This window comes from Bos javanicus, chromosome Y (genome assembly GCF_032452875.1).
Source record: "Bos javanicus breed banteng chromosome Y, ARS-OSU_banteng_1.0, whole genome shotgun sequence".
NCBI classification, from domain to species: domain Eukaryota; kingdom Metazoa; phylum Chordata; class Mammalia; order Artiodactyla; family Bovidae; genus Bos; species Bos javanicus.
Window position 1 is genome coordinate 541,265 of NC_083898.1, and position 16,310 is coordinate 557,574.

Here is a 16,310-nt window from a genome sequence, read left to right on the forward strand (position 1 = left end):
CTCTGCCATTCCAAAGCCCCCTCCTAAACTCCAGGATTCTTCTATACTCTCTCATTTCCTCCTCCCTCCAGGGTCCACATCCTATACATGCCCCCTCAAGCCTCCATGGGCTCTGACCTCTGGACCTGGCTCTCGGGGATTCAGGAGCCCCCTCTACCTTCTCTCCTCCATCCAAGGGCCCCCCTCTACCCTCCAGCAACTCCCCCTGCCCTCCTCTGTCCTCCAGAGCCACCTCCGAGGGCACCCTCAGCCCATGCAGGTCCTGCAGATGCAGGAGGGAGAGAGACAGAGCAGGGCCGTCCAGGGAGGAGTTCCTCCAGATGTGGAGGAGTAGGGAATCCTTCTGGTGTTCTTCCACCCAGGGCCCAGGGGAGCTTCCTGGGGGCCTGGCCTTATCCTCATACCCCAAAGCCAGAGGCACTGCAGAGACCCTCTTAGCTGTGTGGAGCCTGGCTCACCCCCACCCCCACCGAGGGCCCTCTCTGAAGGCCTGCGTCCTGGGTCAGAAACCCACACGTACCTAAACACCCCTAGCACCTAGGTCATTCCCCACTTAAACCCCACCTTTCACAGCCTAATTTTTTCAGCCTTTTGGTGTTTGGGGTTTCTTTCAGAGTTTTTACTACTAATGGAGTTCCATTTTCCCTCCAGAAGTTTTTTCATACATATTCTTATTTTTTGTACTATTTGTTAGTTTTCTAAAATTATTCTATTATTTTTAAATCTTCATTATTATTCTGCTCCCTCATAGCTCAGCTGGTAAAGAAACCACCTGCAATGCAGGAGACCCCAGTTTGAGCCCTGGGTTGGAAAGATCCCTGGAGAAGGGATTGGCTGCCCTTTCCAATATTCCCGGGCTTCCTTGGTGGCTCAGCTGGTAAAGAATCCACATTCAATGTGGGAGACCTGGGTTCAATCCCTGGGTTGGGAAGATCCCCCAGAGAATACCCACTCCAGTGTTCTGACCTGGAGAATTCCATGGACTGTATAGTTCATGGGGTTACAAAGAGTCAGACATAACTGAGCAACTTTAACTCATTTTTATTTTTAATTTATATTTTTTCTTTTTCTCTCTTTGCTATTGAGTCTGGTATTACCCTTCAAGGGTTGTTATCTTTTATTCATTTATTATAGTTGTTCTGCCTTTTTCCCCCTATCTCTTCATTTTTCTTTTTTTTTTTTCCTTTTTTGCATCCCATGGCTTGTAAGATCCGGCTTCACAAGCTTTAGACCTGGCTCAAGCCCCTGAGGTGTAAGCGCTGAGTCTGAAATGCTGGAATACAAAAAACCTCAGACCTTATGGAATATTAATTGAAGTGAGCTCTCCCAGAGGTCCACGTCTCAACACCAAGACCCAGCTCTAACCAACAGTCTACAAACTCCACTGCTGGAAACCTCAGGCCAAACAACTAGTAAAACAGTTTGTTCAGTAAACTGAACACAGTCCCTCCCATCTAAAAAACAAGAAATAACAAAAAATAAGTTATAGATGAAGAAGCAAGATAAAAATCTATCAAGAAAAAGACAAGGGTGCCCAATCTCACTATTATTCAACATAGTCCTAGTCACAGCAATCAGAAGAAACAGAAATAAAAGGAATCTAGATTGGAAAAGAAGTAAAATTTTCACTGTTTGCATGTGACATGATACTATACATAGAAAAGCCTAAAGATGCCATCAGGAAATTACTAGATCTAATCAATGAATACAGTAAATTCACATGATAAAAAACACATAGAAATGCCTTGCCTTTCAATACACCAACAATGAAAACTGGAAAGAGAAATTAAGGAAATCATCCCATTCAACATTGCAACAAAAAGAATACAATGCCTAGGAATAAATCTACTAAAGAGCCAAAAAGCCCGTATGCATAAAACTGTAAGACACTGATCAAAGAAATAAAAAACAATATAAACAGAAGAACAGATATACCATGTTCTTGGATTGGAAGAATCAGTACTATGAAAATGACTCTACTACACAAGGCAACCTACAGATTCAACACAATACCTATCAAGCTACCAATGGTAGTTTTCATAGAACCAGAACAAAAAAATTTCACAATCCGTATGGAAAAACAAAAGGTCCCAAATAGCCAAAGCTGTCTTGAGAAAGAATTAAGCTGGAGGAATCAACTTACCAGACTACAGACTATAAAGCTAGAGTTATCAAGACAGTCTGATACTGGCACAAAAACAGAAATACAGGCCAATGAAGCATGATAGAGAGTTCAGAGGTAAACCCACACATCTATGAGCACCTTATCTTTGACAAAAAAAGCAAGAATATACAATGGAGAAAAGAAAGCCGTTTCAGTAACTGTTACTGAGGAAACTGGACAGCTACATGTTAAAGAATAAAACTAGAACACTTTCTAATAGCATACACAAAAATAAACTCAAAATGGATTAAAGATCTAAATTTAAGGCCAGACACCATAAAATGCTCAGAGGAAAACATAGGCAGCAGACTCCCTGACATAATTTATAGCAAGATCCTCTATGACCCACTTCCTAGTGTAAAGGAATAAAAACAACAACAACAAAAATAAGTAGGCTCCAGTTTCATCCACCTCATTAGAACTGATTCAAATGTATTCTTTTTAATGGCTGAATAATACTCCATTGTGTATATGTACCACAGCTTTCTTATCCATTCATCTGTTGATGGACATCTAGGTTGCTTCCATGTCCTGGCTATTATAAACAGTGCTGCGATGAACACTGGGGTACACGTGTCTCTTTCAATTCTGGTTTCCTCAGTATGTATGCCCAGCAGTGGGACTGCTGGATCAAAAGGCAGTTCTATTTCCAGTTTTTTAGGAATCTCCACACTGTTCTCCATAGTGGCTGTACTAGTTTGCATTCCCACCAACAGTGTAAGAGGGTTCCCTTTTCTCCATACCCTCTCCAGCATTTATTGCCTGTAGACTTTCGGATCATAAAATTAAAAAAATAAATAAATAAAAAGAAAAAAAAAAATTAAGCAGGACCTAATCAAACTTAAAGTTTTGCACAGCAGAGTATACTATAAACAATGTGAAAACTGTGAGAATGAGAGAAAATAATCGAAAATGAATCAACTGACAAAAGATTAATCTCCAAAATACATAAGCAGCTCACGTAGGTCAATATCAGGAAAACAAGACGCTCAATCAAAGTGGTCAAAAGACCTAAGCAGATATCTCTCCAAAGAAAATAGAGATGGTGAACAAACACGTGAAAAAATGTTCAATATCACTAATTATCAGAAAAATGCAAATCAAAATTACAATGAGGTATCACTGCACACTGGTCAGAATGACCATCATCAAAAAGTCTACAAATAAATGCTGGAGAAGACATGGAGAAAGGGGAACTCTCTTGCACTGCTGGTGGGAATGTAAACTGATACAGTCAGTATGGAGATTCCTTAAAAAACTAGGAGTAAAACTGCCACATGACCCAGCAAAATCACTACTAGGCATATATCCTGAGAAAAACCACAATTCTAAAAGACAAAGTACCCCAATGTTAACTGCAGCACTATCCACAACAGCCAGGACATGGAAGCAACCTAAACGTCCATCAGCAGAGGAATGAATAAATAAGATGTGGTCCAGATGTACAATGGAACGTTACTCAGACATAAAGAAGAATGAATTTCAGTCAGTTCCAGTGAGGAGATGAACCTAGAGCCTCTTACACAGAGTGAAGTAAGTCTGAAAAAATAATTGTTTACTAACACATATATGTGAAATCTAGGAATGGTACTGATGAACCTATTTCATGGAAGGAAGAGAGATGCTGACATAGAGAAATGAGAATGGACTTGTGGACACAGTGGGGAAAGGAGAAAGTGGGATTAACAGAGAAATCATTATTAACATCACTGTTATTTTCACTGTCCTCTTTCACTTTCCTCAGGAGGCTTATTAGTTCCTCTTCACTTTCTGCCATAAGGGTGGTGTCATCTGCATATCTGAGGTTCTTGATATTTCTCCCGGCAATCTTGATTCCAGCTTGTGCTTCTTACAGCCCAGCGTTTCTCATGATGTACTCTGCATATAAGTGAAATAAGTACAGTGACAATATACAGCCTTGACATACTCCTTTCCTGATTTGGAACCAGTCTGTTGTTCCACGTCCAGTTCTAACTGTTGCTTCCTGACCTGCATACAGATTTCTCAAGAAGCAGGTCAGGTGGTCTGGTATTCCCATCCCTTGAAGAATTTTCCACGGTTTATTGTGATCCACACAGTCAAAGGCTTTGACATAGTTAATAAAGCAGAAATAGATGTTTTTCTGGAACTCTCTTGCTTTTTCAATGATCCAGTGGATGCTGGCAATTTGGTCTCTCATTCCTCTGCCTTTTCTGAAACCAGCGTGAACGTCTGGAAGTGCACAGTTCACATATTGCTGAAGCCTGGCTTGGAGAATTTTGAGCATCACTTTACTAGCGTGTGAGATGAGCGCAATTGTGCGGTAGTTTGAGCATTCTTTGGCATTGCCTTTCTTTGGGATTGGAATGAAAACTGATCTTTTCCAGTCCTGTGGCCACTGCTGAGTTTTCCAAGTTTGTTGGCATATTGAGTGCAGCATTTTTACAGCATCATTTTTCAGGATTTGAAATAGCTCAACTGGAATACCATCACCTCCACTAGCTTTGTTTGTAGTGATGCTTTCTAAGCCCCACTTGACTTCACATTCCAGGATGTCTGGCTCTAGGAGAGTGATCACACCATCGTGATTATCTTGGACGTGAAGATCTTTTCTGTACAGGTCTTCTGTGTATTCTTGCCACCTCTTAATATCTTCTGCTTCTGTTAGGTCCTGCCGGGGACCAGCCCCGGCTGATCCAGGGTATTCGAAGGAGAGACGGCATAGGCGAGGATCAGGATACAATAGCTTCAATTAGATATTAATTAAAGATATAAAGAGTAATAGGATGAGGATAGCTCACTAGGAAAATTCAGTGGAGAAAAGAGGCTGAGTGGCTTGGTTTACGCGGGAGACCAATAAAAAACTTCAAGACAAGAAGCTTGCACCACTTACGTAGGCCACAGGCGTCCTTCCATTCTCCCGAAGGAGAGGAGACACTGAGGCCGCCCCGGTCGGATCTTAGAAGCCCAGGCATAATTAGTAAGCATGGTGGGTTCCGCGCTCCAGATGGAGACTCAGCCAGAGTGAGAGAGAGAGCGACATGGGGAGACCAGTATTTTGAGAAACTGATCCCAATTCTTTATTTCCCATGGTCTACTTTTATACACTGAGATGTTATGCAAAAGTCACGCGGGGTCAGCAGTCCTGACTTTTATCAAAGTCAGGTGCTTCATACAAAGGTATACAGAGGTCTTAGGGGTGTTACATCATCTTCTGGCCAGGGGGCCTGCTGACAACTTACGACCCTCTCCTTGTGACAGCGGTCAATCAACCAGGACACTTATTTCTCCAGGGCTGATTATTCTCAAAACAGACGCCACCCAAATAAAGTTACATTCCTACAGGGAGAGGGTGTAGTGGGTTTTAGTTAAGGAAAGAATTTACTTAGCCTAAGGTCTAACGTGATTAATATCAGAGGTTAATTCTATATATTCATTAATGTGTGTAAGGGCAGGGGATATGGAGACTTAGCAACAAACATTGGCTCAACAAATGAAAAACCCTTCACCAACACAATTTCTAATTCGCCCATTATACTTATACTAATAGTTTTCTAACTTTTCTAAGGAACCTGTTTTTAGAAGGTTTAAAGCATCTTGTGCCTCTCACGGTTGGGAGGCTGTGAGCGATCACATGTGGCCGGACAAGCCTGTCAGGCAGGCCAGAGAACCTTCAGAGGAGTTTGTAGGTTAAAACACTCTTATCACGCCCAAGAATTATTATAAACTGGAGCTCTAAGTTAACTCCTTCTCCAAAAGAGGTGGTGGGGGACAGCCCCCCGTAAAGTCAGAGGAGTAGGTGAGCACAAAGTAGTAAAGTAGGCAGGCTCTGGTTATGGGGGTAGATGCTCGAGGAGTTCCAGGGGGACTCCTGAGGCTCGATCCCGCCTTTGCGTATGTCGAGCCTCCTTCCTCATGACCTTTGTCACGGGCGGAGTACCTCACTCTGGCCCCCAACAAGGTCCAAACCATTTCTGTCCTTTATCGAGCCCGTCGTTGCATGAAATGTTCCCTTGGTATCTCTAATTTTCTTGAAGAGATCTCTAGTCTTTTCCATTCTGTGGTTTTTCTCTATTTCTTTGCACTGATTGCTGAGGAAGGCTTTCTTATATCTTCTTGCTATTCTTTGGAACTGCATTCAGATGCTTAGATCTTTTTTCTCCTTTGCTTTTCACTTCTTTTCACAGTTCTTTGTAAAGCCTCCCCAGACAGCCATTTTGCTTTTTTGCATTTCTTTTCCATGGGGATTGTCTTGATCCCTGTCTCCTATACAATGTCACAAACCTCATTCCACAGTTCATCAGGCACTCTATCTATCAGATCTAGTCCCTTAAATCTATACCCCGCGTCCGAGGTCAGGGGCCACGGCCAAGAGGAGCTACCCCACGTCCAAGGTCAGATGCCATGAGTGCCAGGCTGCGATGGCACAGGAGTGGCGGAGAGGAGCTATCCCTGCGGCTGAGGTCAGGGGCGGTGGCCAGGAGGAGCTACCCCACTTCTGAGGTCAGGGGCGGCGGCCGAGAGGAGCTACCTCGCATCTGAGGTCAGGCGCGGCGGCTGTTGAGTGCCAGGCTGCGACGGCGAAGGAGTGGCAGGGAGGAGCTACCCTACGTCTGAAGTCAGGGGCGGCGGCCAGGAGGAGCTACCGCATACCCGAGGCCAGGGGCAGCGGTCAAGGAACAACCCCATGTCCAAAGAGCAGTGGCTGCCTGGGCACAGGAGGGCCAAGAGGAGTTACTCCACGTTCAAGGTCAGGAGGGGAGGCAGTGAGGAGACACCCCTCGTCCAAGATAAGCAGCAGCAGCTGTGATTTGCTGGAGCAGCTGTGAAGAGATTTCCCACGTCCAAGGTAAGAGAAACCCAAATAAGATGGTAGGTGTTGCAAGAGGGCATCAGAGGGCAGACAAACTGAAACCATAATCACAGAATACTAGTCAATCTAATCACACTAGGACCACAGCCTTGTCTAACTCAATGAAACTAAGCCATAGCCGTGGGGCCACCCAAGATGGGCGGGTCATGGTGGAGAGGTCTGACAGAATGTGGCCCGCTGGAGAAGGGAATGGCAAACCACTTTGATATTCTTGCCTTGAGAACCCCATGAATAGTATGAACAGGCAAAATGATAGGATACTGAAAGAGGAACTCCCCAGGTTGGTAGGTGCCCAATATGCTACTGGAGATCGGAGGAGAAATAACTCCAGAAAGAATGAAGGGATGGAGCCAAAGCAAAAACAATACCCAGTTGTGGATGTGACTAGTGACAGAAGCAAGGTCCGATGCTGTAAAGAGCAATATTGCATAGGAACCTGGAATGTTAGGTCCATGAATCAAGGCAAACTGGAAGTGGTCAAACAGGAGATAGCAAGGGTGGACGTTGACATTCTAGGAACCAGCGAACTAAAATGGACTGGAATGGGTGAATTTAGCTCAGATGACCATTATATCTACTACTGTGGGCAGGAATCCCTTAGAAGAAATGGAGTAGCCATCATGGTCAACAAGAATCCGAAATGCAGTACTTGGATGCAATCTCAAAAACGAAAGAATGATCTCTGTTTCTAAGGCAAACCATTCAATATCACAGTAATCCAAGTCTATGCCCCAACCAGTAATGCTGAAGAAGCTGCAGTTGAACGGTTCTATGAAGAACTAACTACAAGACCTTTTAGAACTAACACCCAAAAAAGATGTTCTTTTCATTTCAGGGGACTGGAATGCAAAAGTAGGAAGTCAAGAAACACCTGGAATAACAGGCAAATTTGGCCTTGGAATACGGAATGAAGCAGGGCAAAGGCTAAAAGAGTTTTGCCAAGAGAATGCACTGGTCATAGCGAACACCGTCTTCCAACACAAGAGAAGACTCTACACATGGACATCACCAGATGGTCAACACCGAAATCAGACTGATTACATTCTTTGCAGTCAAAGATGGAGTAGCTCTATACAGTCAGCAAAAACAAGACCAGGAGTTGACTGTGGCTCAGATCATGAACTCCTTATTGCCAAATTCAGACTGAACGTAAGGAAAACCACTATACCATTCAGGTATGACCAAAATCAAATCCCTTATGATTATACCTGATGCTACATATCCCCTAATATGTGTAGTAAGAACATACAATATCTTCTTTCTAGTATTTTGCAATAAACAGACTAACATGAGACTAACAAACCCATAAGGCAAGGCATTTCAGAACATTCCACAAGATCTCATTTTTTAAAAATCAATACTAGCTGTAGTATATACATACACGATGTATATTTAACAGGTACATCTGGTTATATACAAAGCTCAATCCTGGATAATATACACAGCTATTTGTGTATCATAAAACTGAATTCCTTTCATTTATGTAAGTACAAAGTTGTTATATTCTGTAGAAAAATGTCTGTATACTTTAGAGATGCAAACTGAATTATTTAGGTGTGAAGCACCATATATCTGCAACTTACATATCAATTATCAGGGTAAAAAAACTTCTATACATGAATGTGTATCTATCTATCTGTCTATATATACACACATATACATATACGCTTCTATCTATCTATCTATCTATCTATCTATATATATATACAGACACACACACACATATATATATGCTGCTATGTCGCTTCAGTTGTGTCCGACTCTGTATGACCCCAGAGATGGCAGCCCACCACGCTCCTCCATCCCTGGGATTCTCCAGGCAAGAATACTGGAATGGGTTGCCACTGCCTTCTCCAATGCATGAAAATGAAAGTGAAGTCGCTCAGTCATGTCTGACTCTTTGGGACCCCATGGACTGTAGCCTACCAGGCTTCTCCATCCAGGAGTACTGGAGTGGGATGCCATTTCCTTCTCCAGTATATATATATTTTTTCACATATCAATATACATAGAAATATACATATAGAGAGAGAAAAGAGAGAGGAGACAGAAATGTTCATTAGATACTCAGTTCATAGATGGTTACTTAACTATTTCTTTCCAATTTTCTGTATACTGGAATACTTTTCAAATTAAAAATAGGAGAATATAATTTTTCTTATAATAAAAACTATATTCTCTCCAATTTAAAATTTATATTTGAGAGAAAAATGCAACAAGAGAAGGGAACACACAGGGAAAACTGAAGCCACTTAAGGAAATGGAACACAAGCTTTCCAACATTCAAAGTCAAAAGAAAAAAGATTTTTAACAGTGACATATGTATTATGTTATGTTAAGTTGCTTCAGTCGTGTCCGACTCTGTGCAACCCCACAGACGGCAGCCCACCTGGCTCCTCCGTCCCTGGGATTCTCCAGGCAAGAACACTGGAGTGGGTTGTCATTTCAAAGGCTTACCCAGTTCTATATTAAACTGCCTTTCTAACCAAATAAACTTTACTATTTCAGATTTCTAAATTAAAAGAGAATAGGCCCACAAATGGTAGTAACTTCTGATACAATTATCAGATAAATCACTTATCTGGCAGAGGATATAATTCTGAATTACTTACAGAGGTATTTCCACTAAGTAGACATTGCTTGCACCTGCTAATACTCAAAAATACCTGCTGACTCATTTAAACCTTTAACCCCTCCAAAATCAAGTTCACACAGTCCAAAAAAAATAATTATGAACAATTCAAGTGAGGTATTTTCTCTACAAGTATAATCAAATATTTGCCAGCATACATTAAAGTAGCAAGTATTTCATTGTATTATACATGTAATTCTTTCAAACAAAAACAGAATCATACTTCAGTTTTGTAGCTTGTTTTTACATTTTACCTTAATTTGTGACAAGATAGTTTATTTCATGCTATCCAAGATTAAACTAGATGCTGAAAAGATTACCTACAACTGCAAGATCAATGTTAGAGAAATTTCTACAAATCATTAGCCAATTCACTCTTATAGTAATACTTTCTATATTTTAGGGAATATGTTGGCTCATTCAATGTGTACTACAATGAATAAACAGAAGTATTTTTTATTCTATACATTAAGTCTCTCTAGATTAAGAACTGTGCATCACAATATACAGAACTAGGAGCAAAGCTGTTAACTGACAGACAACTGCTTAGTTTTAGATACGGCACTAGCTATATAATAAAAAGCAAAGTAGTGACCTACCTATAAACATACTAAATCTGTTTTTAGAAAGGAAGATTTCAAATGACTACCTACCAAGATTTGCTGTGAGTGTGAAAAGGAGTAAGTAACTCCAACCTATCCTACCTACTTTTCCTGACATTTTCTTCTGCCGCTAATGGACTAATTTCTAATTAATAATATAAACAAGTCACCTGTTGTGTGTGAATACAATGATTTTTCCATGCCAAATATGCCACATATTGCTTATGGACGGAGGAGCCTGGTGGGCTGCTGTCTATGGGGTCGCACAGAGTCGGACAGGACTGAGAGAGTTCACTTTCACTTTTCACTTTCAAGCACTGGAGAAGGAAATGGCAACCCACTCCAGTGTTCTTGCCTGGAGAATCCCAGGGACAGGGGAGCCTGGTGGGCTGCCATCTATGGGGTCGCACAGAGTCGGACATGACTGAAGCGACTTAGCAGCAGCAGCAGCAGCAGAATCACTGCCTGGGAACATCATTGGTAAACAAAACCTCTATGGCCATTTCTCAAGTCCAAAAATCCTGTTTACTTGAGGTCACAGTCTCTACAGTCCAAGAACTGTCTTGGACAACTTAAAAAGCAAGTTCTGGAAAATGTAGATGACAAACATTAAAAGCCGATACTGTTGTGTGATAGCAGTGCATCCATCTGAATTTATAAGCATGTTGGCTAAGCAGTACTAAGTTTACTGCATTACACACACAAGTTTATGGGAAAATGTTAGGTTCTGCCATTTTTCAGCCAAATATGTATTATCACTGGACAAATTAAGGTTCCACTATTTTTCCCAACAGGAAAAAAGTGTTTAACAACTATAAGGCAACAATAATAAAGCACTACAAACACCACATAATCCAGTAACAGATATCTGTACAAATATTTTTTTAAGACTTTGTTCCATATAATCCCTAGTATTACATTTATGTAAACATGAATGGGTTGTGTGATTTTATTTGGTTTTAAGTATGTATGTTTACAGTCAAATTCCACGACTAGTTTTATGCTTGTAAATAGTTGAAGAAAAACAACAGTTTCAGTTACCATTTGGCTCAATATAGGTACCTTACTCTATTTCAGTTTGAGAAAAATCTGAACAATGTCTAATTAATATACTCAACCAGTATATGGGAAAACATCGACTAAGTAGTTAACACAGTAGCTGCTGAAATTCACAATTCTTACAGTTGTGACATCAAGTTCTTTACGAGTATTTACAAATAGTAGTGATTCAGCGTACCTTTCTCTGTCTTATTTAAAACGTCAGTATTTTCTCTAATATGGTTATAACTTAATTTCGAGAGAACCAGACCCTGCATGTCATAAGAAACACACCTCTCTTTTGACACTGGGGCCTCAATTTTGGGCCGCAGTAGGGGCAACAAGTTTATACAAAGAAAACAAGATGAGTCCATTACCTGAGTCTCTCAGTCTAGCCAGTTCCCGGCGACGTTTCTTTCGTTTTTCCTTCTTCAAGAAGGCTCTGTATTTTTTGTGGCTGAGAAAACGAAACAGACACCATCACTGGTCACACCTGCAATACGGTCTGGAGGCCCCCTTTCCACTGCGTCAAGTGCAGGAAAGTCTCTCTAGTACTAGGTAATGAAATCTTGGTTTTTATATTTTGGTTACAAAACCGTCTCGCCCTTCTACCCTCAGCCATTAAGTCTCCATTCGCAGTTTTGATTCTCGCCTTCCTGAGCCCATGGACGCCAGTAATAGTGCCAGAAAGGTGCGGACTTGTTTGTCCCAGGCTGCATGCGCAACCTAGGCTCTTCCTGGTTTGTTTGTTTGTTTCTTTTCAATCACTTCTCCCAGTCAGCTTACCTCTGTGTCTTGGGAAACAGCTCCCGCGCCGCCACCTTCTCCATGCCCCTCCGTCCGCACCACTAAGCCGAGAGGCGGGCCTAACGGCGGAAACGAACATGCGCAAGCGCAGGCAAAAGCGGAAGTCTGAAGCCTTCTTCCCTCGGTTCACTTTCCGCTTCTTTCCGGAAGTTTACTGTGCGGCTGTTTCCACACTCTGGAGTTAATATGTCTGTACTAGGCACTTCACTTGTTCTGATGCTGTCGTGGGTGTCTTGTGGCCAACACGCGAAAATGGTCTGTCGAGTGCTGGTTCACTCTTACTACGCAGTACTACTGCAGCCTCCACTGTTTCTTGAGCCTCAACCCCTTCCGCTGCTCCACCTAAGCTTCAGATTCCGTCCCCTTCGTTTCAACCCGTTTCAAAAGGAACCTAATTCTTTGGGCAGGAAATGCGAACTCGGCTTGCCGTTGTGTTTATGGCCTGAGAACGAAAAATATGTACGTAATGTTATAGGCTATTGATACATACAAAAATGTTTAGGTAGTATGAGTGTCTCTGCCTGAGTAGAAAACTTTTTGATCTGAGAAAATAAAGAAAATAGAAATAAAGATTAAAAAAATTTTTTAATACCTTTGACGTATAACGTGTAAAATTAAGCCGTGCAACATTTTACTAAATTACGTATTCTGAAATGATTGCAGTTGTAGCAACAAGTAATACCTCTTCGCTTATGTAATTCGTTCTAATTAAATTGTCCCTTAGGAACTTTGATGATTGCCAATACAAAATTGTCTATATTCATTATACTGTAAACTAGATTTCTAGAGCTTTTTTGTTACTTGCTGACAATACCTTTTAAAAAATCTCCTAGTTGAGATTCGGAGGAAAAGAAGAGTTACCCAGATAGAGAAGATTGACAGTTGTAGGTCAGCATAAGCCAAGACACTGCACGCTGAAATACGTAGAATTTACCTTTCCCAGGTGACATAGAGGTTAAGAATCCACCTGCCAATGCAGGACAATCAAGGGATGAGAGTTCCATCCCTGGGTGGGACAATTTTCTGGAGTAGGAAGTAGCAACCGACTCCAATATTCTTGCCTGTGAAATCCCTTGTACAGAGGAGGCTGGTGGTGGATAGAGGGGGCATGGGTCCCTAAGGAGTCAGGTGGGACTAAGAACACAGATTTTGGCCATTACATTTAAAATGTTATTCCAGAATGTGAGGTAACATAATAATAGATGTAGGCAGCCCTGGGTTTTAGAGGAGGAACTCTCAAGTCACAATAAGATGCTTTAATTATGTTCTGTGTACACTGAAATTGCTGGAAGATTTTAAAGAAAGACTTAACTGTTTTGGAGGACAGGGAAGCCTGGAGTGCTGCGATTTATAGGGTTGCAAAGCCTCAGACAGGACTGAGAAACTGAACTACAAATAAAGTATAGCCAAGTTGAGGATATGGCAAGTTTTGAGGGTATGGAAAGCTCTGGGGAGTCAAGGATCCAAGCTTAGTACTTCAGAGGATATCACCAGCTGTCCAATGTTGGCCTTTGATCTCCAGAATCTCTCATACTTGATGAGGGGTCTGGAGTTCCAGTGGCTGCCCAAAGGTAAGTTTGTTAACTTCTACCAATAAAGCTGTGGCAGCTACTCCCTGGAGTCAGGAAGATGACCTTTGAGTCCCTGAATCTAGTGATGGAAAACAGCCTGTAGGATAAGGAACATTTCCTAGCTTTTGTGCAAGTCCTGTTTTTCAGCTGAGTGTGTGCCTGTTCTGTTGTTCAGTTATGTCTGACTCTTGGAGACCCAGTGGATTGTAGTTCCTCTGTCCATGTGATTTCTCAGGCAAGAATACTGGAATGGGTTGCCTCTCCCTTCTCCAGAGTATCTTCCCGACCCAGGGGTTGAACCCACGTCTCCTACATTGGCTCTCCTACATCGAGCCACCAAGGAAGCCCAGTCTCTGTTTCCTTTGGGCTAAAATGTTTTTAAGTGAAGGGACTGTGATCGTCCCTTTACCTTTTGGCACTTCCCTAACAAGGCACATTTTTCCTGATCCTAGGTAATAGCAAGTTCCACTATGAGGTACTTGGACCCTCTGCCTTTTCTTGCATATCACAGTGTACAAGCGGACATAGAGAGGTGGAGTTAGGGATCAGTCAGAGGGATACATTTTCAGGTCGTTTTTTTTATCCCACCACCAAATTATATAACAGCCACACTATGTTACAATAAAATTTAACTTCTTCAATTTTCAGGCCATCTATTTTTTTCAAATTTCCTGATTTTAGGTATATACTTAAGAAGTTTTTTGTTTTTCTGTTTTTTTCTGGCTTACAAGAGGAGTCTCTCATGTTGACCAACCTGCAACTGAGAATAAAACAGTTCTCCCAGAATGGTTTTTGACATTCCAGAGATGATTCCTAGGAGACTTTAACATGAAGGGGTCCAAGGCATCCTCCAAATTTCCTTTGATCATAATGGGGTTTTAAGCATCCACTACTCGCCTGTTGATTTTTAACTAGACATCCCAGGTTGAAATTAACTCTTTAAACAGAGTACTCCCTCATGTGGCACTGCTACTGTTGTGAAGTCTGGAGTCACAAAACACACCTCGGAGGACACTCAAGACAGTGGGAGTGGTTAGTACAATAGTGTATGGCCCTTTCCAGGTTGGGCTAACATCGGCTGTTTCCAATCCTTTATTCATACTAAATCTACTGGGGAGTATAGGTGTATAGAAAAGGGTCTAAAGAAAAGAAAAGGGAATTCTTGAACATAAGAGATAATATCATGGATTATCTTCCCCAACTGTTCCAGCTGCCCCAACACCTCCATCCCTCCTCTTTGTAATAAATTTACCGTTACTTCCTAAATAAGTGGGGGAGGCCTCCCAAACATTATCTCATAGGGAGGGAGAATACCCATGCAACTGGGGGCTGGGGGGAGGGGGTAGAGGGGGTGGGAGATGGTCATTCTGATCCTCATTTAACACTAATGACAGCATGTTCATCCAGGGGTGCCAGTTTCTTGCACCCATTTTGCCAAATTCACCTTGATGGTCTGGTTCATTCTCTCAACCATTCCTGAACTTTGTGATCTATTCACTGTATGTAGTTTCCATTTAATATTTACTGCTTTGCAGACCAGTTGGAGTAATTCAGCCACATATCCAGGCCCATTATCTGATCCTACACTCAGAGGGAACACAAACCTAGGAACAATGTCTCTCAGCAAGAATCAGGGCACTTCCTTCACTTTTTCAGTCTTGGTGAGGTAAGCTTCTACCTATCCTGTAAAAGTACATTCCATCACCAGCAAATATTTGTATCCTCGGCATGGCTTTACCTCACTGAAGTCCACTTCTAGACGTTCAAATGGAGCAGCACCGTTAAGTTGTATTACAGGACGTATTATCTCCTTTGGGGCTTGGTTATTCTTCACACAGTTTACACATTGGTGGCTTGCTTCTGCACACAAGGCTGTTAGACCTGGTGTGACAAAATAGTGGGCGAAAATCTCCACAAGTCTTTGTTTTCCCTAAATGGGTGGATTGATGGAAATATGTAACCAGCTGAAATGCCAAGCTAGAGAGGACAAAGAGTCTCCCATTTGAGAGTTTGCATCATCCATCCTCCCACAGTGTTCCTTGCTCATTTCATGACCAGGTGATTTCTTCCTTAGCATAGACTGGGGCTGCTTGGGTGGTTAATAGGCTAGACACCACAGGTGTTACCAAAAGTTTGGTTGCTATATTGTGTTGGGTGACTGCTTGGTCAGCCAGACAGTTCCCTTTCACCTGAAGTGTATCCACCATCTGGTGGCCACTACAGTGCATTACTGCCACTGTAACAGGTTCCCATGCTGCTTCCAACAGCAGCAGAATTTCCTCTTTATTTTGTATTTCTTTGCCAGTTGTAGTTAATAGCCCCCTTTCTTTATATATGGCCCTATGTATGTGTAAGGTAGCAAAGACATACTGTGAATCAGTATATTTACCTTCTTACCTTTAGACAGTTTTAGGTCTTCTCTAAGTGCCTAGAGCTCTGCTTGTTGATTTCACCAACGTGTGGGAAGCTGTCCTGCCTTGAGGGTTGTATCTGTTGTGGTTACCGCATATCCAGTTTTTCTGTTTCAAGTAGGTGGTCCCATCTGTGTAGTAAGTGTCATCTGGTTGACTTATAGAGACATCTCTAAGGTCCAGATGGCTAGAGTACACTGTTTCTAGCATCTCCTCACAGTCATGGCTGGAAG

At 42.0% G+C, this 16,310-nt stretch overlaps 1 protein-coding gene across 1 annotated transcript in view; it reads right to left on the minus strand.

Moving 5' to 3' along the window:
• The window catches only part of LOC133243847 (U2 small nuclear ribonucleoprotein auxiliary factor 35 kDa subunit-related protein 2-like), a 46,319-nt gene extending 34,162 nt beyond the window's left edge, over nt 1–12,157 (minus strand). Inside the window, exons 1-2 of the mRNA XM_061410576.1 lie at nt 12,075–12,157; nt 11,666–11,745 (exon numbers count right to left, since the gene is read on the minus strand). Coding sequence (XP_061266560.1) covers nt 11,666–11,745; nt 12,075–12,118 — 124 coding nt within the window. The 5' untranslated portion in view covers nt 12,119–12,157. The remainder of the gene's footprint in view (nt 1–11,665; nt 11,746–12,074) is intronic.
• Nucleotides 12,158–16,310: the final 4,153 nt, after the last annotated feature.